General features: G+C 30.6%; 1 protein-coding gene across 7 annotated transcripts in view; it reads right to left on the bottom strand.

Annotated features, from left to right (window-relative positions):
• The window catches only part of LOC117166885 (alpha-tocopherol transfer protein-like), a 67,773-nt gene that overhangs the window by 16,265 nt on the left and 28,066 nt on the right, over positions 1 to 23,442 (bottom strand). For 2 of the 7 annotated variants that reach the window (XM_033351307.1, XM_033351308.1), the window contains one exon: positions 9,138 to 9,531. In XM_033351307.1, the coding sequence (XP_033207198.1) occupies positions 9,138 to 9,531 (394 nt within the window). Of the gene's footprint in view, positions 1 to 9,137; positions 9,532 to 17,910; positions 18,006 to 18,718; positions 18,867 to 23,442 lie in introns of those variants that run through there. The other 5 variants (XM_033351313.1, XM_033351310.1, XM_033351311.1 and 2 more) reach the window with 5 other exon arrangements.

The raw sequence follows: 23,442 nt of genomic DNA, 5'->3' as shown, positions 1-23,442 counted from the left end.
CAATTTTGAGCATATTTTATGTATTTTCTTTGTGAAAATTAAGTATACGAGATCTGTTGTTGAAAGTAAATGAAGAAAAAATTACAAATGAACCTCCCGTGCATCAATCGCCAGGTATCTTCCCGGTTCCAGGCTTGGGCCAGACCGGGGGCCTCAAGCCTGGCTCTAGCTTGTATTTCTCAATGGCTCGACCTCGACTCCGGCTAGATAGGTAGTGGCAAAGTTCCTAAAATTGATTGCAGAAGGCGTTGGATTATTCTGTGCATTATCCAATATCCAATATGTAACTTTGTGTGTGCTTAAAAGCATCGAGCAAAAATCACTATTACATACTTACTTCTGGTTTTCGAAAGTGAGTAAAATAATTTTAAATTATAATAAGACATTACGCTAGCGTAATTCTAACCTCTAAATAACGATCTTGTAAGTATATTATATTTATGCAGACGTAAACAATTATTTATGTAATTAAAAACGATTAAGCACAAAATGATTGCATGTGTATTGTGATTGATTGTGTGGATGATGATGCAGTCGACGAGGTAGAATCAGAACCTAAAGTTATACTTAATGAACCCGCAATTGAAATGGCTTTTATAAATGAGAATAATATTATAAATCCTAAACTTCCAAGAGCAAATAAATATCCCAATGTCGACTAGGTTGAGGATACCACAGATACTTCTGGTAGTCGTTCCATAAATAGTTGCATAAAAAATGTAGTCCTATAAGAAAATGGCTAGGAATCGATATCGAAATAGGGAGAAGCCTGGGCCAGGCGCGGCGATCGAGTCTGACGTTAGAGCGCGGCCCTGCCCAGATTAAGGTTAGGCCCACAGCAAAATTTCCACACGCGCTTTCTTAAGTTTTTTAATCATTATTCATAAAAAAAAGGTTATTAAGTGAATTATTTTTACAACATTGTATCATTTTATGGTAAAATGCAAAAATTGGTAAACTAATCGTATTTTTGGTTCGAAAGCTTACAAAGAATTGTAATATATAATTTGCTCGATTTTAAATGAATTAATTTGTATTAAATTAAATTTAAATAAATATTTTAAAAATATTTGTAGTAATATGTAAATAAGTGTATTTACAGGAGAAGTGTGAAAAAACGTAACACATTGAATGATATATCTTTTATTACATGCAATAGTATGTTTAATCATATTTTTGATTACAAAAAATAGTCCATATGATCGATAAGTAACTATAACATCTTAAACGCCTTATATTTTTTATCTGAAAAAATAAAAATTGTCAAGGACATTAAAGAATAGTTGAAATTATCGCGATTGCGATTGTGTTCAACACATACTAGAAAATATTGTCTCAACGTACCATTTTGACTTTATGAGATATTATAAAACATAAATTCATGTGATATAAAAGTATAAAAAACAGAAAACATTGAAATGTCTAAAACCCAAATATTTACTTTCAGACTTGCAAAAACATATTTTTATGATATTCAGGTATCGAAAAAGTCTATTTTGTGTTGAAAATTTGACAAGGTTCACTAAAGTCAAAAGAAGCGTATTTAAACAGAAAAGTAAAGCTTATATTTGCTTTTACCTCTCTGCCCTACAAGATATTAGAGAATGTAGAGGACATTTTTTATGAGTTGTACCCACCCAAAAAGATGACTTACTTGGGTGGGAATAAAACTTGGGCAAAGTGTAGTTTTTATAGTAGTTTTTGAAGCAAATATTTTGTCATTTTGAAAAATATTTAACAAAATTTTTTCATCTAATCCGCCTCTTCCAAAGGAGTATCACTCTTTTAAAATTAATCAAACAAATTTTTTATTACAGTTCCAATAGAATTATTGCCGCTATTATAAGTGATCATGATAATTTTTTTAAATCCTTCAAAAGTCTATTATATGACTTTCAAAAATCAAGGCAAAATCTCTATTCAATAGACTCGACAAAAGCCATTGAAAATATCAAATTTAAAGATTTTTGATTCAAATGGGAATCGTTAAACCACGATACACAATCTGGTGACGAAAATCAGAAGCAGAAAGAGTAGTTAGAATTTTGAAGACCCGTTTTGATATGTGCATAAAATTATTTTTACGAGTATTAATTAAAGTTTATTCAAGTATATAATGCATAGAAACTTACATAACTTAGCAAAATCTTTTGTTATATTTGGAAAAACATTCTTGACAAGAAATGTATTATTTTTGTACAGTATAAGATGTATAGTACATTTTAAATGCTTCGTTTTCTATAACGATTTGTTTTAATTATTTATTTACTATTTGAAACTAGAAAAAATAACCATAAAAATACATTTTTACTAAAAATAAAATGCATTTTTAATCTTCTACCTACTCGATAGCAGCTAAGTATACATCCGAAGAACAACCTCTTCAAACAATATTAAAAAATTGCACCCCTCCCATTCGTTAAATATTTGACTAAACATTTTGCACTTTGCTTAAGATATACTGTATCACTTCCTCGTAGAAAATAATGAACAGTGTTTGAAGCTACAACTCTGGTGCCGTCAAAATTAATACTAATGTCTTTCAATTAGTTACAGTCTTGAATAACGTATTACTAATAAAAGATTAAAAAATTCTTAATAAGATTCTATAGATATCTTGTGAATCATTATTTGCTTTTATAAAAACCAGAATTAAGAATAATGCTAATAATCGAATTTAAATATCACTACTCGGGTACAGTACTATTTGCATATATAATATTTTTCTGAATGATTATGATTTTGATCGCCCTCATTTGTAAAAGGCGATAGAAAGGCGTTTTTGTGGTAAAATTGCAATTATTTCATTGGAAAAACTTGTGATACCGGTTTGTGGACCTTGTGCCCTAGAATTTATATTTCTTGCACAAAACGTGTCAACTGGATGAATATTAATCAATGATATGGCAATAAATATAAAATTTATTCAATTATCACAGTGTTATATAAAATGCATGGATATCTATTCTGTGTCTTTCACAGACAACAATAAATATTAGTTAAAGCAAAAGGATCATTTTAATTACTAGCACAAGAAGGCACTTGCTTTATTAATTAATTAATGTTTAGATGTATAAATACTGGTTTTATAGTACATTATTATATGCAAGCAAAATATAATTTATTCTCGAGAATTAAGTTTTTATAGTATTGCAACTAACAATTAACTGAATTCTTAAAATAAAATTCAGTTTAAAAAAGTCTAAAAAATATTTTATTTCTAACAGATTTATTTAGATTTAATACGAAAAAATTCTATTGGTATTGACATATTGCTCCGTTAATTCTAAGATTCGGTAGCGAACACATTTTACCAATTTTGTTTACCTTTGCCATCTTACCTTTATATGATTTCCCCCTTTCTGCATAACTTTCAACAAAGGCTCTTTTAGAACTCTTTTTGCTCATTTTTATTTACTTCATGCTGTACGTAGAAAAGTGAATAGTAATTCAGTGTTGCGTAAAAGGATAGTTCGTTCGCCGAGAACGTATGGAGCAATTTTGAAAACATATAAGAAATATTGAAAAGAATGTCAGAATCATTATATTGGTGTAGCTTTTACGTAATGGTACTTGTCCGATATTTTAATCACTGCTCTATTTGTGCTTAATTGGATAAATTGCATATACATTCACTTTATTGCTGACTGAGATTGTTGTAAATTTAAAAATGGAATCTTCGAATTAATTCGTATATTGAATAAGTTAGATATAGATGAGATGCATAAAGTAGATGTAAAAAAAACACAAAGACAATTTAACCAAATTTGGTAATTTTGTGCCAATTGGGTCGGTTTTGGTTCTTGGAGCCATATTTTCTTAATTTTCAAGAATTTCGTTGTTAGCGGATAATTTTGCACACTAAAGACGAATTTGAATTAGATTTCTTGGCTTTCAATAAATTAATTTTGCACATAATGACAAGAGTTTAATTCATTATCTTCAAGTTTTCCTAATAATTATTTTATTTTCAGAACAAAAACAAAAATGGCAGCAATAGAATTCATTAATTGAGACAAACTCACCTCAATGCAAACAATTTTGCTTAAATACAGAAAATTTATGGACTTTTGTTCCAAAACTAAGATGTAAACATTATGAAGAGAGCAATTAATAATAAGATTATCTGAAAAATGTGAATTTTCTATCTAATTTAAAAAAAAAATTGATCTCGACACACGTAAAACTTAATAAAACCCTTCGCCTCTTTTTTCTAAAATACTTTGCAAATAAAGCTAGAAAAGCAACCATTTAGTGAAACAAATAAAAGGTTCGACTGAAACATTATAACCTATATTTTACTTCAATGTAATTTAAAATTAATAGATTTATAACTGAAGACATTTATTCAATTTCAAGTCCTATTTAAAGATTGTTCCAGTTAAAAATATGAGCGTGACTATGCGTACCGAAATTTCAGTACGAATAGCTTGATTATTTCGGTAGATATAAAGGGATCATTTGTACAAATATTTCGTTACAAATAGCAGGATTTTCTCGGCACACATAGACACTGCCTAAAAATGTAGGTAAGGCAAGAAAAAATACTTCAAGTTCACAGTAAAAGAGAATACTGAAAATTATTACACCTTAAAATTGTTTATATTAAATTCAGTTTTAGACACATGTTCCAGAAGAGTCTATGATCTTAGACTGATTTTTTATTTGGATACATCATTCACGAAAACAAATGAAAAACTATATTTGACAACCAAAATCTTCTCATCCTCAAAAATGTGTTGGCTTGCATAAAACTGATAGGATGCTTTTCTTATATAAGCAAGAACTTTTTAAAAATATAAAAAAAAATAAAAAAGTGGAGTTTCCTTGAAACCTTCCTTTCACGTTTTCAAAATTTAATGAAAAAAATAAATAAATAATATTTTCTGGAAAGCCCGACCTCTTTTATTTGTTCCCATATTAGTTTACATATTATGAAATACAAGAAAGTCATCGTCATCATTTTAAACGGATCTAAGCCGTTTTTGAGGCCGCAGATTTTATTTTCAATATGATTTATTTATTTTTTCTCGTACACGATGCAAGATAAGTAAAAAGAAAGAAGTATTTTTTGTAGAACTTTATAGACGTTTAAACTTTCATCTGAACATTTTCCTGTGCCTTTCGTTATTTCCAAGAAAAATTCAAAAATGTTTAATTTCTTAAATTCTCAACTTGATATTCCGTTTCCTCTGGATGTGAAATCAAATAGATTTTCACAAAACTCCCTGAATTTACTAACAAGAGTTTTACTTTGACAATGAATTTTTACCTTGAGGAATTGAGAATACTGAATGAAAAGACACCTAGAAAAAATTATTTATTTATTTAAGAAATCGTTTCTTCAACGTTCCTTCTTCGGTCAATGAAATACACTAGTTGTTTGATACTATTCTTTGATTTGAACGAATTATCTTTTAGTTCAAATAAATTATTGGAAAATTGCAAGAAATTACTCATTAGATCTCATTATTTTAACTCCAGAAAATTATTTGTTTAAATAACAATATTTATATGTCAAAAAACAGTCAAACTTTAATCCGCTAAATCTTACTTCCATGTAACATTGATAATATTAAACGATCATTTTTTCTTCCTGCAAATATGTTATTTAACATTTGCACTTTTTACTTAGTCACCATAGAGCCCACAATTTATTTAAAAAGATCAATATATTAATAATCATCTCAACTTTATTATTAAATTAATTTGCTATATTTCAATACGTCTACTCATGTAAATGATATTACGAATTCTAAAGTTGATGATCCATTTTTTTGCAATTTTAGAAGTCAAAGATATCCTAAAAATTATCATGGATGTAACGCATTGCATTTTTTTCCTATAGGAATTATACTTATTTCAACAGAAACAAAATAACTTTCTGAGTTGAAAACAATGACATTTAATTAATGGTTTCTTCCATTTTTCAGCTTCTTATCTCTAAAAGCAGATATAGGTACAATTCATACAACTCCATCCACTTTTAGGTATGAGGCGTTGAAAATGTAACTATCTTAATGCTTAGGAAACAACTTTTGTATAGTAATAATAAAATTTTGTATTCATAATCCATGCTTCAGTTAGAATAATTAAAAGCTTCGTGTATTGAAGATAATTTTTTTTTTAAGTACACTAATATAATCATTAAGATGAACTAATTTTCCTTTCATTTAAATAATATTGCTGGTTGAATTCAGCAAAATATTCTTTCCTTTAAAAAATATTTTCGGTAGAACAAAAAGCTGTTTATTTCAAATAAGAAAAAGTAAACAGGAAATATATTTCAATTAAAGAAACATTCCTTTGGCCGCAAAGAAATTTACAAATTTCTTTAAATCAAAAGAATTTCATTTGGATGAAAGATTTAAGTGTTATGTTGAACGTTCGTCTTTTTCGATAGCAAATTCGTCCTTTTAGATTTAAAGCTAATCTGTTAGTAAAAAAAGTCGTCTTTATTTGTTTACAGCAAATTCTTTTTAATTTAAAGTCCACTATTAGGAGAGAGTGGCTCTCAGTGGGCCGGGTAATTTACAAGGTCGTAATTATACCTGAATTTTAGGTAATTCATAAGATAAATATGACGAAAAGAATTTTGTGCAGTTGATTATATAAATTTATTGGTTTTGTTGAGAAAATAAATTTTTATTACTTTTAAAATTCGTTTAGTCACAATTGTCGATCGTTTTCAAAATAGTAGATTGATGCAAAAGTGTTATAAAATAGAGAATTTAGTATTCAGTTGATGAAAAAGTAGAATGTATTGCTACTAGGCGTTTCAAGTGTTTTAACATGTAGGAAATGACACGCGATTTTTAAAATGGGTCTTCAGTTTACTTAGCAATTACAATCTGCTGTCATTACTAAATACATGTTGCTTGGAAATTGTATGACTCACTGTTTGCTACCGAGTGTTGACCAAATGCCACTTATAAGCTAATCCTTTACATTCATTTGTATAAGCAGTTTTAAAAGCTATATGATACCAAATGTTCTAAATGTGGGTCCAAAAGTCCTGACATCTAACTTTGAAGCTTTATTACTCGGCGAAAAAAATCGTAGAATGTTGAGACAGAGACCAAAATCATTTTCAACTTTATTCTTCTAAAACGATGTCAGTTTGATTTTCGTTACATTTTTTTATCTTTTCTATGGCAGAAGATGTATGAAAAAACAGAAGAACTGACCTTCAACTCTTAATACTGATTATTTTAAATATTAAAGCTGAGAAAGTAAAAAATAATTATCTCGGCTCTGGTAGAGATTTTGAGCTGAAACATAGTTCAATACAAGCTTCTCAATTCACCAGTTTCACCTCAAAAGTTAAATGGTCCATACAATTTATTATTAATGTCTGAATGAAAAGCGTACGAATAATTACGATCTTAATGAGTTTCAATAGTCGCATGGAACACTCGTACGGAAAAAACTTCCTTTCTCAGCATTGTTCAATTTAAGCGTGAAAGAGATTCTTTCAAAAAAGAGGGTAAAGCTACCATAAGCCATAGGCTTATGGGTCATTCAGCCTCTGAAGCTTATATTGTTCAAACGTCTAATTAAACAAATTATTTAACCTGAATAAAATCTAGATCTTCGACTTTAAATTTTGTTGTGATTGATTATGAAAAATCAGGACAATATTCTACTCTTTGGATAGAAATTACGAGCATACGAAGTCTTAAGAAGAGAAATAATTAAAAATCAAATGGGACTTTAAATACAGTAAACCCTATATATCGGGCCCCCTGATAGAGTTCTTCCGAGAATTGACGCCACGCCGCAAGTATGAGTAAAAGGAGCTGCGCGGGGTGAACCGCGGTCGCTCAGGCATGAACAAACAAAAGCATTTTCTACAGAATGGCCCTCTATCTGGGTAATTGCCCATCAAGGTCAGCCCCAACATCGACCCAATAAGAGTTTCACTGTATTCGCTAATTTTTTTTATTTTTTTAAATTTTCTTCTAATAATATAACGAGTCCCATTCATCTTACTAGAATTTGATTTGGAAAGCAGGCCCAGTGGAGAAAGGACCAAGTTTCACGCGATATTATTGAATAAAAATTAAAGGCTGAGTAACGCTTTAAAAATGCTGAGAAAGGAAATTTTGTCTATCCGAGCTTTTTAGGCTTCAAACTCATTAAGATCGCTAATATTTTAACGCTTTTGAATCAAACATTACTTATTTTTATTGACCGTTTTACTTTTGAGATCAAATCGAGGAATCGAGAAGCTTCTTTTAACCTAGAGTTCAGCTTAAAAGATTTATACAGAGTCGAGACAATTATTTTTTACATTTTTGATCTACTGACCAAAATAATCATTTAATTGAAGTAAAACATGCTTGAAATTGTTAAGTACTTTTTACAGAATACTCATGCATTTTTTCAAATCTACGTTAACATTTTTTGAACGTTTGGAGGACTTCAAACTCGACGTAATGAAAGTTGAGGGTCATATTTCTACCGTTTTTTCATACTTTTTCTGTCACAAAAAATACAAAAAAATATTAACGAAAATCAAAATTACATCATTTTACAGGTATAATGTTGAAGAATGTTTCTATCTCTTACTCAACATTCCGCGATTTTTCCTCGCCAATTGTTACAGCTTCAAAGCCATTTGTCAAGACTTTTGGATCCGACTTCCTTGAAATTTAATTTAATTTACTTTCCATAGTACACTAGACATATATCTTGAAATCATCGGAAATCATAAAAAATCCTCAAAAATCTCTTAAAAATTGTATAATCTCCTTTAATCCTTTAGGATATTTTAAAATACCCGTAAATGTTTGGAAATATGTTTTGAAAATTAATATTTTTTAGTTGAAGGTTCCACTAATTTGTTGGAAACTCAATATATTTAAAAGCACTTATTCCCCTATTACCTTTAAAAAATCACCCCATTTTCCCTATTTTAAGAGCATTTTGGGGTGTGAAGTCTGAGATTAGTTTTACAATAATTGACAATGTGTATTTTACATTGAACTTTTAAAATGTACGCACCAGAAAAAATATAATTTTTACCCCCCAAAAAACGGGAAATAGCCTAGAATTTTTTTTAAAATTTGAGTAACTACCCTAGGAAGAATATTTTAAGCTAGGAAAGGCAGATTACAACTGAAATTTGAAATTACCGTATATCATTTCGCGCAATTCTTGAAGAGTTTGGCACTTGACCTCGTCGCTTTCGCCGAGTTCCCGCCTAGCATACTCCATCACTTCTGGGGAGGGTTCCTCGAAATCCAAGGTGAGATTTTCCTCATCCGGTACCTCTCGACCCTTGAGTTCCGAATCTTCCTCTAAGCGATCTCTTTTTTCATCATTCGTGCATCCGTTATCGGTGGCATTGTGAAGCTTTAAAGAAGGATCCACAGTTACTGGCTTGGTAATTATCTGAGAAGATCGATTTAACGTCAGACCATTCACCTGTCCTTCGATACTAGTGACAGCCTTTCGAAGTTCTTCACTGTCTTTGACCTCTCCATTTGCGTGGCCACTTTCTCCATTTAGGGAACGAATAAGGCTCTCCTAGGAGAAAAGTTTTTATTTAGAATTTCCGCCTATATGTATTTATCTTTTGTTTTTGATGAATTTTTTTTACATTTTTGCAGACCCACAGGATAATGTACATTTTTCGCTCGCGTTAATTAGGTTATCGAGACATTCGGTTATTCATTTTCACTCTTGCTGTCTATATCTAAAATTATTGAATTAGGTACTAACCTTGAAATATGTGATTGTCCTATTTGAAAACCCTGAATTCGATTTTTTAATTTCTTCTATAGTAAAATATTATATTAAAAAATAAAGTGCCAATATTCGATACTTACGTTTTTTTTTTACTTTTGAACTCATATTCGAAATAAACCCGCTATTATTCAGAATTAGGGCACTTTTAGAGCATAAATTATGCAATTCATATTTAGCTTAGATATTGTTAACCAATTTTCCTAACATATGACATTACAACGTATGAACAATTTTTTTTTATTTGCTGAGATGCCGCTCAAGTTTCAATACAAGTTAACAATTAGACGATTTTCTCCATGAGAGTTAGAATACGTCAAGTTCACTGTTAACATTTGTTTGAGTTAATTGTATTTTCATATTTACAGCATGGCGAAAAATATTTAAAAAGCATACTTTGTCGTGATATTAAGCTTACAAATCATGAAAATGATTTCTTGAAAATTTCGATATTAATTCAGTTTCAGGATTGCATTTTGCTACGTCCACAAAACGATTTTTAAAACTAGAAAAAGGAGAACATAAACAGTAGCTAAATTTAAAATTATATTTGAATAGTGTCTACTGAACACAAAGTTTATGTTTTCATTATTCTTTTTAATTTACGAATTAATTACATTAAATCCCTAGGCACTTGTAATTTTATTTTGAAGTTGGACATAATCCGTTGGGGATGTATGATTATTTAAAGACATAAAAATCTGAAATAACCTACAAAGTAGGGTTTCTCATATTTATAAAAAGTCTTTAAACAAAATGAAGCAGGAAGGAAAATCATATTTGGTTACTTTTTAATGAAAATTTAGTTTACAAATACTTTACTTACAATTTATTAATTACGCGCTCGGTCTTTTTATATTCCCCACACCTGTGCACAGACTTTTTAAAACTAAAGGTCAAAGCATCGACAACAGCAATTTGGTGATTGTGAATTCTCTGTTGCTAAAGCTCTTTCGGCTTTAACGAACACATTCTTATCAGGTATCTCGTGCTTCACACTCGCGTTTATCAGAGAAATTGTATATCATTCCAATAAATGTATATTACTACAAATCATAACATGTATGTAGATTAAAAGTTACATATGCGGTCTACAAATCAGCATGACTGTTTTTAAATTTCTGAATTATATCGCTAACTTCAGTGACCCAGACTTTTTCAATTGAATTTTTTACTAAAACTCAACGAGTTATTACGATAATATTGTCGGCCATTCAAAAACAACATTTTTCTTCTCTCGACTTTTTTTCATATCTTGCGTTATTTAGCTTAAAATGTTCATTTTCGTGTTTTTTGGAAATATGTAAATGCTAGAACTCCGGTAATATATGGTTTTGTGAAAAAAGTCATTAGGAAAAATTGTTCGTCTTTTTAAATACTATGAAAATCCGTACATAGAATGTTGAACAAAGTAGTCTCAAAAACATTCAAAATGCACTAAATTTAAAAATTTTAATCCAAAATGGCTGGCTAACGAAATTAATCTTCAGTTTAGAACACAATCTGATAGATTAATTTTTTCAAAATTCATCGTGCGCTCCACGGTGTGCTTGACCATGGGTTTAAGGAAAAAAAAATTCACCACAGATATTTGAACGTGAATCAATTAGTACATTAAAATGAAGGATCTGTGCCAAATTTCAACAATTTTCCCCGGGCCGTTTCGAAAAAAGTTCGTTTGACATTTAAAAATATTAAATTTCAATAATTTACTACAAAAATTATATCTATTGTATCAATTTAACTATATTAGTATCGTTTCATAATCATATAATTATATTAAAACAAACATAATGTTGAATTATTACTAATTTTGCTAAATAAATCTCTTAAAAAACTGAATGATTGTAAAATAATTACGACATAATTTAATTATATGCGCATTTTTTTTCAAACCAGTTTTTTAATTAAATGTAACCGTTTTAATTATTTTACGTGATTATTATTGTATATATATATTGTACAAAATATATCTATTAATATAACACAAACATATTTAATTATTTATAAAAATGTATAGAAACAAATAAAGTTAATTTTTCTATTCTATTATTCTATTTCAAACGTGAAGAGAGTTATATTCTTAAACTGCTTTTAATAAATTCTCAGGAAACTTAGAATTAATATGAGCTACTTTATATTTAGCCCAAGTTGTTAGTTCTTTTTTTGGTTTTGATCGTAAAAAAATAGTAATAAAAACATCAAAAAATTAAATTTTTTAGAATCACGCACACGGGACGAAAAAGAGATTAAAAGAAAAAAGTTGTTATTAGAGTGTGCCCACGCAGTGAGCAGATGTTTTTTCTTACTGTTAATGATCTTTTTCACGATTAAAATACAAACTACTCGTCCTGTCAAAAAGTGATTGGCAGAAAATTTGTAGGTATTTTTCAAATTAAAAATTTTTGTCGAATCATCTTTTACAGTATTTTGCATAGTTTGACCGAAAAATGTAATTTTCGGATTTTCCATTATTTTGCATGGTGTAAAAATTAGAACTTTCGATTTTTTAGAAAATTCAGAAAATTGTTATGATAATCTTGTAGGACATTCAAAAATCAACATTTTGCTTCTGTTTTCTTTTTTTTCATATCGTGCGTTGTTTGTCTTAAAATGTTAATTTTCGTGTGTTTTTTGGAATTTTTAAAATGCTACTAGGCAGTCTGAAAAGTACCTGAAAATTCTAAGAGATGGCATTAGTATTCACTAATGTGAACCATTTTCGTTGAGTTTGATCCTTCAAATGACGCCTGTCAAAACTTTAGTCATTTATGTTTACGCATTTACAAGTTACAGCACTGAGAAGCGACTAACCTCCGAGTTTTTTTAATATGGAAAAGTCTGAGTTTCGAGTTTTGATCAAACACTACTATCTTCGCAAGAAAACGATATCCGAGACCAAGGACAAGCTGGATAAGTATTACTCGGACTCTGCACCGTCGATTGGAACGATTCATAAGTGCTTTACCGAGTTTCGTTGTGGCCGTACGAGCACAGTTGATGCTGAACGATCTGGGCGCCCAAAAGAGGTCACTACACCAAAAAATGTCAAAAAAATCCATGATATCATGTTCAATGATCCCAAAGTGAAATTAAAAGAGGTAGCTAATGCTGTAGGCATATCATTGAAACGTGTGGACAATATCGTGCATTCGGTTTTGGGCATGAAGAAACTCTGCGCGCGATGGGTGCCGCGTTTGTTCACAGTGGACCAAAAACGAATTCGTGTGACAACTTCCCAGCAGAATTTAGGATTATTTTCGCGTAAGCCGACCGAGTTTTTGCGGCGATTCATAACCATGGATGAAACCTGGATCCACTACTACACTCCTGAGTCAACGCAACAGGCAAACCAGTGGGTTCCACCGGGCCAAAGTGCTCCAAAGCGTCCAAAAACGCAACAATGGTTCGGAAAGGTTATGGCCTCCGTATTTTGGGATACACATGGCATAATATTCGTGGACTATCTTGAAAAAGGTAAAACCATAACCGGAGCATACTATTCATCATTATTGGACCGATTGAAAATCGAAATCGCCGAAAAACGACCGGATTTGAAGAAGAGAAAACCGCTTTATCATCACGACAATGCGCCTGTTCATTCATGCTTAGTTGCACAAGCAAAATTGCATGAAATCGGCTTCGAATTGGTTCCTCAGCTACCGTATTCACCAGACCTGACCCCCAGCGACTATTACTTGTTCTCTGACCTGAAGAGATGGCTCACCGGTAAGCGTTTTTACTCAAATGAGGAGCTCATAGCTGAAACTGAGGCGTATTTTGGAGACCTACCCATCGAGTACTTTTCGGACGGTATCAAAAAGTCAGAAAATCGTTGGACTCGCTGTATCGACCTAAAAGGAGAGTATGTTGAAAAATAAAACCGACTTTGGTCAAAAAACGTCTCCGCGTTTCATTTTTCAGGGACTTATCAACTGCCTAGTATATCTCTGGTAATTTTTTGTTTTGAGAAAAAAGTCATAAGAATAAATTGTTCGTATTTCTGCATTCTATTAATATCCGTACAGAGAACTTTTGAATTTGGAAAAAAGTGGTCTTTTTGTATTTATTTAAACGATTCAGTTGAAGACGCTCAGCGCAAGTTTTATATTTTGAAACCGGAGAATATCAAGCATAATTGAAGGGCATAACAAATCTTTTCAGGAATTCTGAATATTTCTCTAACAAACAGTTTTCAATTTTAGAAATTCAAATTTGAATGCACTTTAAAACAAAAGGAGAAAACATAAAGTATTATACAAATCAGCAAAACATGTTAAAAAATAAAAATGTCTTTATAATTAGAATGATAATAAGCTTTCTTTTTATATAAATATGTTTATGTGCATTGCAGCTATTTAACATTCCTGGAAGTATATCGATATGTCCAGTTTTTGTATCGTAAGAGTACCGATAATACATCAGTATGCAAAATTTGAAGTATATCGGATATATATATATATATATATATAAATAAATGGGTTAAAATCGTATTAAAATAGATTTGATCCTAAATAAATAAATAATAAGTGACAAGTGGAAATAAAGACAGCTGATATTCCTATTTTTTAATAAATGAGATCATTTCTAGATATAGAACTTACTTTAGTATTATTATCTATAGAAAATATCACAAAATGAGCCAGCAAGCTCTCAGCAAGATAGAAATTGATGAAAACAAAATGCTAAGAAGCAATGCTAGACCGTGACATTTTATCAGATCGTGCCGCAAAAATATCTATTTTTAAAGAATTGTAGAAAGATTTGTACCATTATTCATTTGATAATATTTTTGAAGTTTTATTTGTAATCAGAACCTAAAAGTATGTTAGTATATGTGATTTAACAGCACAAGAAACGAATCACTTATGGACGTCATTTTTAAAAATTGTCAATTTTTTGTGTTCTTTGGGAGAAAATATGAAACTTTTTAGGAATGTAATTTCATTTTTCGATTAAAAAGAAGAATTCTCAAAGTTTTGAAACCGTTTATCTTTATTTAACCACTGCTAACAATGATTATTGTTATAAAAAATTTAATAAACCAATTATAAATTTTAATATCTTCTTTTCTTTTTACCGCACTTAATTAATTTTTTTGTAAAGATATGTTTGAATTCATACCATAAAATAACGTACCTACGTTTTAGATTTAGAAGAGCAATAAGAAGTTTCATGTTTGATATTTATTTTCTTATTTATCAATACTATAGAATAATAGAAACATCATCGATCATATTTTGATTATATCTCAGTATGAAATCTTCCATAAAATTGCCAGTAAGTTACACAGTAGTACAAGAATCTGAATTTCAGTAGAAAAAGGCGGTTGACTTTCATATGTAACCAAAAGGATCATTCGACAGTTGAAAGTCAACTACTTTATATACGTAAAATATACTTTGTAGGCTAATTTAAGGCAGAAAGATTGTTGACTTTCCGTCAACGCGTGTTGTGAAATGAAACTTATAGGTTAATTTAAGTCAGCTGATTGTTGAAATTCATAAAATTTATGCCCTATCGTTCAGTTATTAGCAACATGAAATTAATATAAAATTAAAAATTGAATAATTTTATGAAACAATTTTCTTTAATGCTAGCATTGAATAAATTCTTCATTCATGCCTAATAAATCCAGTTGTTTTATCTTCCAAGTCGATGAGATTAGTAGAAGGAAAAAAGAACTTAATGACACTAAACAAGGCACTTATATTCATTTCAAGCTACCAGGTACAGAACGTGAATCTCCAATCGTTTTTATATGTCTTTGTATCATACATGTACGATTATTCTATTTATAATCAAAATCCGTTATAGATCTGAGTGCATATATCAAAATAGGAAACGGTGACAAAACGACTACCATAAGCTCAGTGTTGATCGATACTATCCAGCACTATCGACGCCATATTGGCTACTCTTAGCTGCTCTCTTGGATCCTCTTCTAAAATCGCCGAAATCCGTTAAAGTCTTTGCACATCGTCGCATCGCATTTCGCGCACACCTTTCTGCCAGCAGAAATAGAATTTCAAAGCACGCGAATGAAAATCTTCCCTAACTCAACATACCTGTCAGTTAATTGTCATATTACTCGTATATCAGATATAAGCCACTGCACTTAAGTTCCATTTCTGGTTGAAATTAAGTGACTTACTTAATTTAATGCAAAAATGAAATTCATCTACATTTAAAATTCATCATCTTGTATTACTGTGTAGTCGAAGCTTTATATTCTACAAATGACGTAACTTTAAATCAATGCTTCAACGTATTAAATTATAAATTTCGAGTTATTATTAGATAAGAGAAGAGGAAATCTTTTGGAAGGAACTAAGAAACCATGTATATCTTAAGGTGCGGTTTATCTTATTTTAATGGATTGAATGGCAGTTATTTTGTAGACAGAAGAACGCCCGCACCCACCAGGAAATTGATATCATCTTGGAATATACTTTTCACTTTATGTTCACTGAGTGACGCAAATAAAATAGCATTTTCCGAGCATTGTTAATTTTCTGGTGTTTTTAAATTTTCTGTATACATAGTAGGGTACCTACTCTTTTCAGTGCGTATGTGTGTAAGTAAATAATTAGTGTAATGTTAAAGAATTTTCTCCAAGATTAACCGGTCAACTATAGTGCTGGGCTAGTTTTATAAAAGTATCAGCAATCTGAAAGATCTTGAATTTGTACTTTTGATTACTCTCTTACAAGACTGCATTTTCTAAAACAAAATTTTGTTGACAGTCAAGTTCAGAAAATGTTTATAATATTAAAGTATATACACAAAAGTAATGCAAATGAAATTATGTAAGTAAAACAAAATGTTGATATTTCGGTTACATTAAATAGGTAAACAAATTTTCTGTTAACAATATTACTGACTACAAGACCAGGAGAAAATAGCGTTGAAAACGGAAAATAGAGCTGATATTATTTTAGAATAAAATGACACTATGCAAATCATTACAATCCTATCCTTTATCAGTGTTACAATGATCATCTCTGTAAAATAATTAATAAAACAGGTACAAATAAAATTCCTCAGTTTTATCATTTTACTCAATTTGCTCACTATTCTTGTTCAAAAAAGTAAGCACACTGCTTCCTTCGATAAAAACTATATAAAATGTTACTTACAACTTTTTTTCTGCAAATATAAGGTAAGTGTGCCAGTTATCGGAAGCTTAAGGCAAATTTCAGATTTCAAATGTTTAAAAACCTATATTAAACACATTTGAAGCTTAAGAAAATGGTTTTATCGGATAAAGCGTACCTTTAGAAAGGTAAATTACGTATTACTTGTAACTTATCCTATTAGAATGAACATTATAAGAAGTTCGATGTTAAAAATACGAGAATGCATGGGTTATCGGCAAGTCAGAAATATGGCTGGTTGAGTTATCGGCACTTCGATGTGTGAGTGATCGGTAAGTGTGTTTGGGAAAAAACATTTTTGCTGAGAACAAAGAACACAACAGCTTACTTATATGTAAAATACTGCCCATTTGCCGACAACCCATTCATTGACGAAGACTGGCATATTTACTTTATGTGTAGCAAGTATAGTTTTTATTTCTTCAATTTTTATTTCCAACGACAAAATTTTTTCTATCATATTCGTGATTGATGGAATGAACTTATGCAATCTAACATGTAGTAGCTTATATTACAATAATAACGTATGATGTTCTAAGATAAGGTTTTCAATATAAAACACTAAAAAATTGTCAGGGAATTGAAGTAAATACAGACTCTTTTCAATTGTATTTTTTCTGCGGTATCTGTAAGGAAGAGGCATAAAGGTGCTTAATTGACATTTTTGTGATTATAAGTTGTCGGCACATTGAGTAATGCATTATTTTAATCACTTGGGTATTCTCTACAATTCGAATTTAATAATCTCTTACTCACATTCCTGTTAATGAGGGACAGCTCTAATTGTCAAACTGCATTGTTCATGATTTCGTGAAGTTTAATATTTTAAAAAAAATTTAATTTGGCTTCATAAATCATGATTAAATGTCAACTAACCTTATTAATATTCATATTAGCATTAATATTAACATATATATTTGCAAAATAAAAATGTGATGTTAAAGTGTAATATTTAAAACACTAAAAAAATGGATTGATAAATTATGATTACATGTCAGCTTACCCCATTAAAAACTTTACGAATGATCATATTAGCGTATTTATTTGCAAAACAAAAACTTCATTTTTTGGTTAACTCTATATCAATGTATGACTTAAAACAAAGTAACGTTAATCGAACCTCTTTAAGCTTAATACAAAAAGAATCTGTCATGTTCCCGATCTGATAGAATTCAAAGCATATACAACCTCATTTATCTATGAATGATGACAGGTGTAGATAAACGTTTCTTGTTTTCCCTTACCGATATCATCTGGTAAAAACATTTCTTCAATATTTTTTTGTTGATGTTACAATTTTGTGTGCTCTTATTTTTAAAATTAAAAAAAAATCACTTTATTAATTTTTAAAGGTTTTCACATTCTTTGCTCAATTTTTTAAATCCACCTTAATACGCAGCAATCTTAGATTCAAAATAGTTATAATGAAAATTCGAAAAATATTATTTCAATTGAAAGCAAAAATTCACATGATTTCGAAATTTCTAAAACATTCAATAACATGTTCTTGACTGAAAAAAATTGGAAGTACTATTTTCATAAGTTCCAACAAATATGAATAATGGCGCGATGAAAAAAAGAAACGAGTTTGAGCGCTACTTCCGATTATTTTTCTTAAACCCCTATTTTATTCTAAGAATTGCTTTTCTCATCTAAACCTTTCCTGAATTTATCTGATTTTAAATCTCTCAATTGTAAAACTTTGTAAAAAGCGTCTCTTTTTAACAATGTATTTTCTAGTTAGGCGGTTCTTTAGGCACACCATTTAGTTGTAGGAAATAATTTTAAAATATCTTGAAAGTGTGTTATACCATTATATGTATTGTTCTCTTTTAGAAGCTGATGAAATTTTGTAAAGAAACGATGACTTCAAATTTTCGCCGAGATCCAATCTCAGCGCACTCACATCATTGTTATCCAGAGCACCATGCGGTACCGGTTGCAACTTGTTTCGTCTTTATAATAATTTTTTTTAATAGGGATATTATTATGACTGTTAAACGCATATAATAGAAAAAACTGAAAGAATGACTATGAAGAAGAGACGAGTACCACACGTAGGACACTTGACAACTGAACCGACGCGAGTTCACAACAGTTGCAACCGAGTCAGTGATGCAACTGACTTTACGCGGCATGCACTGTAACGAAAATTCCCTCTTACTACGGCAAAGGGACCTTGTAAAACGAAATCCGTTCTCGCGCTCCTAGCCGTAAAAGTGAATCCGAACGCCATGCTAGACTTACAACCTCGAACACGAAAACGAGAAGAACTAAAATTGTCGGCGGTAAGTGCTAATTAAAAGGTACCACATTTTATTATGGGATCGGGAGCTAGTTTTTGCATCATAGGGGATGAAAAACCAGGGTCAGGAAGTTGGGTAATTAAGGTCAATAGTGCGTAGACAACCTAGAGTGAACCTGGTGGTATATTATTTATTGTATACTGAAAAAACTTTTGTTAGAATAAATGAAAAAAGTGAATTATAATTTTGTATAATATCGTTCCAAAATAGGGAAAACCAAGGTTTTATTACACGTATTCGCATTAGAGTACCGAAATTTAATATTATCATACGAGAATTCAAAACATGAAGACGAGAAAGTAGTCTTCTAAATACAAAATATTATGAATCTCCATTTCAAGAATTAAAATTATGAAAAAATTATATTCTTTTCACTGAGTTGTGGAAAAATAATTTGAATAAGAAAAATAGTGAATATCATAATTTTGAAAAAAGTATTTTCGGAATTGATATAGACAATATGAAGTAGACAGAAACCGGAGACGCATAGTAACCTATGAAATCATTATTCTTGATTTTTCATGCAGTTTCGCTTGAGAATGCTCCTCAAGTGTTTAGAACGTTTTCTGATCAAGCCTAAAGGTTATATTTCACAACATTTGAAATAAAATTTATTTATTTCTATTTTCAATTCATTAATTCACTATGGGATTTTATTATACTGAGTTACTGAAATATCAAATTAGATAATCTTATTCATACACGCATATTATCAGTTCTTTAAAAATTTGTTTTGGTAAAAAATCAATTTAGTCATTGAAATTGATAAAATTTTCTATCTCTATATTAACTAAATGCCTGAAGTAACAAATTACTGATGAAAAGGGGCCCAGATATTTGTCATACTGCCTTGAGTTGTCAAGCGACACCGCTTTGTCGAGATTTGGGCCAAATATTCCATAATGTAAGTTATCCGTGGGGGTTAGTCGTTAGGGATAAAATGCGTAGGTAATAGTAACTAATAGGTAAATTAGGTTCGAATCTCGCAGGAGCGATTCGATTTATCAAAGCGATTAGGCTTGCGATAATGTATGAAGTGAATACATTAAGTATATAATAATAAAAAACAATAATTGTACGCGTGTTTCCGTATTTAATTTGTGTATTTATTCTCCTTCTAGATGTTAAATCTTTTAGTGGAGTGAGTTATTTTTAATATAGTCGTTTGAGCTTCTCATATGCTTTGTATGGAAAATTCAAAAGATGGTTTGACTCTTTTGAATAAAATGTATTACTATCGTTTTAACTTGGCTTATCAAATTTGAAATAGTGAATTTTAAATTATTGTTAGTTTTACAAGAGTTAATGCAACATCTTTTTCATTTGTTCAAACAAAAAGATTAGTTTTGCTGGCTGAAAACTACTACATTAATGTTTGATACGCAAACCCTGTTTTCCCTATTTTGGAACGATATTATACTAAATTGTCATTCATTTTTATCATTTATTTTAAAAAAAGTCTCTCAGTGTAGCCTGCTTATAAAATACACTTCTTCAACTTACAGTTTTCGGAAAGTAGATATTCGAAGTCTGTCTGGAAAGTATCCCACCTAGTTCTTTAACTTTGTACCTAGTTACGCTATTGTCAAAAACAGGTATTTAGCATGTACACTATGTTGTTACACTATGTAACAAGAAACTGTTAATATTTAATTTATTATAATAATATGCTAATAATTTTGATATTATGATAATATTATAATATTATTTGGAACATGCTGGAATAAAAGAATTTTTTTTCATAAAACTATTTTACGGTTCGAATAAGGCTGAAGACCGTCATAGTCAAACAGAAATTAAATTCATAACTGAAGTTTTTTTTTGATGCTTGAAAAAGATGAAGTTACCATGGTAGGAGATACGGCTTTCTGGGATCGCACGCACGCTTGCCACTAACTGAGCACCTACATACAATTGCTATGTCATGTGGTACCTAAAATACGCAACGCCACAAAAATGTTTTGGAACTTTTCGATTTGAATTTTTGTTCTACCCGCCATTACAAGGAACGAGAATATTACTGAGATACTCTGTAAAATCTATTGCATAAATGTCTAACCACGTACGCATCACATTTAAGAATAACGAAGCGCACCGGACAAAGAGTATGCACTACATTTTTCTAAAAAATTGACCATTTATGTTCTGAAACCACCTTTATGATTCAGAAAGTTTATAGTGATGAGTCAATGTATATATTTCGTGTGAAACACGGCCTGACACAACATCACAGCCCCCAAACAATCCTGACCTGGCTCCTTGTGATTTCTGTTTCCCAAAGAGAGTGTGTCCGAAAGTCGAAGGATCGCTGGAAAAATGTTGTGGCTTCCAAAGGGGGGTTTCCAAACTCACTTTTTACTCACTTTTAAATGATAAGATCACTTTAGTCAATTTTCTTTTAAGGACTTCCCCGAATTCAATAATTTCTCGGAACTGGTTTGAAACACTTTAGACTATTTTAAAATATTTCGCGGAATTATTAATATATTTTAATCATTTGAAGAAATTTTAGAGAATTTCATGGTATTTGTCAGAAATTCCAAAGGAGTTTTAAGGGATGTCGGGCGACTTTAGAGAATTTGAAATTTTTTACTTAATTAAAAAATATTTCAAGGAATCTTCAATTCATTTCAGTAATTTAATTGGATTTTTAATGCCTACAAATACTTAAGAGTATTTAAAAAGATGCCATTGAATTTCCAAGAGCATTAATAGGTTTCAATGGATTTAAAAATATATGGAAGTATTTAAAATATTCAAGGTAATTTGAAAAGATTTCAAGGGATTTTCATCAAAATCCGAGGGACTTTGATTGATTGATCTTGTTTCTTAAATAACTATACTGTGGGATCTTACAGTTAGTTCATCTTTAATAAATACATAGATCAGAAATCAACACTTTGAATTATTTCAAACCAACATCTTCACTTGTTACTGACTCTGGTCAACACCAGATGATTCTCGAAAAATGTCGACTATAAGTGTAGTAGGACACTACCATCAGAAATTGTCGGCATGATCAGCGAAGGTACTATTAAAAATCACTGCTACTTTGATACTCGTTCTCAAAAGGAGCAAGAAACTTAAAAAAGAACATTAAAATCTTTCATTAAATTACGCGTTGAATGAGCTCTAATAGAGACATTTTTGAATTTTTCAAGAGAATATACCATGTGAGATGTTTAAAAAAAAGGGTAAGAATTTCTCGAACTTCGTACCTCGAATTCAACTTGTCACATGACCTAGCAGAAGTAGTTGCGCTTTAAACTGATAGAAGCAGTTTTAGTAACGCAGAAGTTTCTGCGATATACCGCAACACATGAAAACTTAAAAGTGCGATATCTCTGCGAAAAAATAAGATATTTGAGCAAACTCAACGGCATTTGAGAGAATAAGAATTTTACTTTGATATAATGTTTGTTCTTTAAACAAAAATCCGCGGGGCTACATAACCTCAAAAATGGACAAAAATAGCGTTTTTTGCAGTTTTAGGTTAGAATATCTCAAAAATCTGACGCGCACCAAAATCCTTCGGGAAAGTAGACTGAAAGAAATGAATTGCTAATGCAGTTATATTGCGGGTTAGATCAGCAATCTGTATGGCTGGAATAGACATATCGATGGCTGATCTAACGCGCAATATGATTGTACCAGCAATTAATTTCATTCAGTTTTGTTGGGGAATATCGCAGAAGTGCACCTAGTGGTGGAGTCTTACTACGAATGTTACCAGCTAGTTGCGAAATCTGGTCAGGGTCACCCTGTTAGCATCCACGGCCTAATGCTTTCACTAACGATACCCTATGATTGCTCACTGGCCTCTCCAGGTGCAGATGTGTCATCCCAAGTCAACTTTGTGCACGTGTTTGATACAGAAAGGAAACGGAAATGAGGATGCATGTATGAAAAAAAAAGAAAATGATGAATGCTGTGCCAGAGCAGTTACTTACCAATATATGCTAATCAGTAATGAAAGAATCTCATTGAATGCAAGACACTTCACAGTTCGTAATCTGCCTAATCACCTACCATGCATATTGTATACTTCGTTCACATATAGATACACTGATTAAACAAAAAATCTCAAATTATGTGTCAGACGATTTTGTATGCGCTGCAATAAAAAAAAAGGAACTGAACTTTAATAAAGATTCATTACAATGACGCGACTAATACACATGCGATAAATGTAGATTTGTTTTACTGAGGCGCAGATCCAGAAAAGTGTC

This window comes from Belonocnema kinseyi, chromosome 2 (genome assembly GCF_010883055.1).
Source record: "Belonocnema kinseyi isolate 2016_QV_RU_SX_M_011 chromosome 2, B_treatae_v1, whole genome shotgun sequence".
Classification (NCBI taxonomy): Eukaryota; Metazoa; Arthropoda; class Insecta; order Hymenoptera; family Cynipidae; genus Belonocnema; species Belonocnema kinseyi.
The sequence above is the reverse complement of the archived record's forward strand: the minus strand, read 5'-3'. Positions and strand labels throughout refer to the sequence as shown.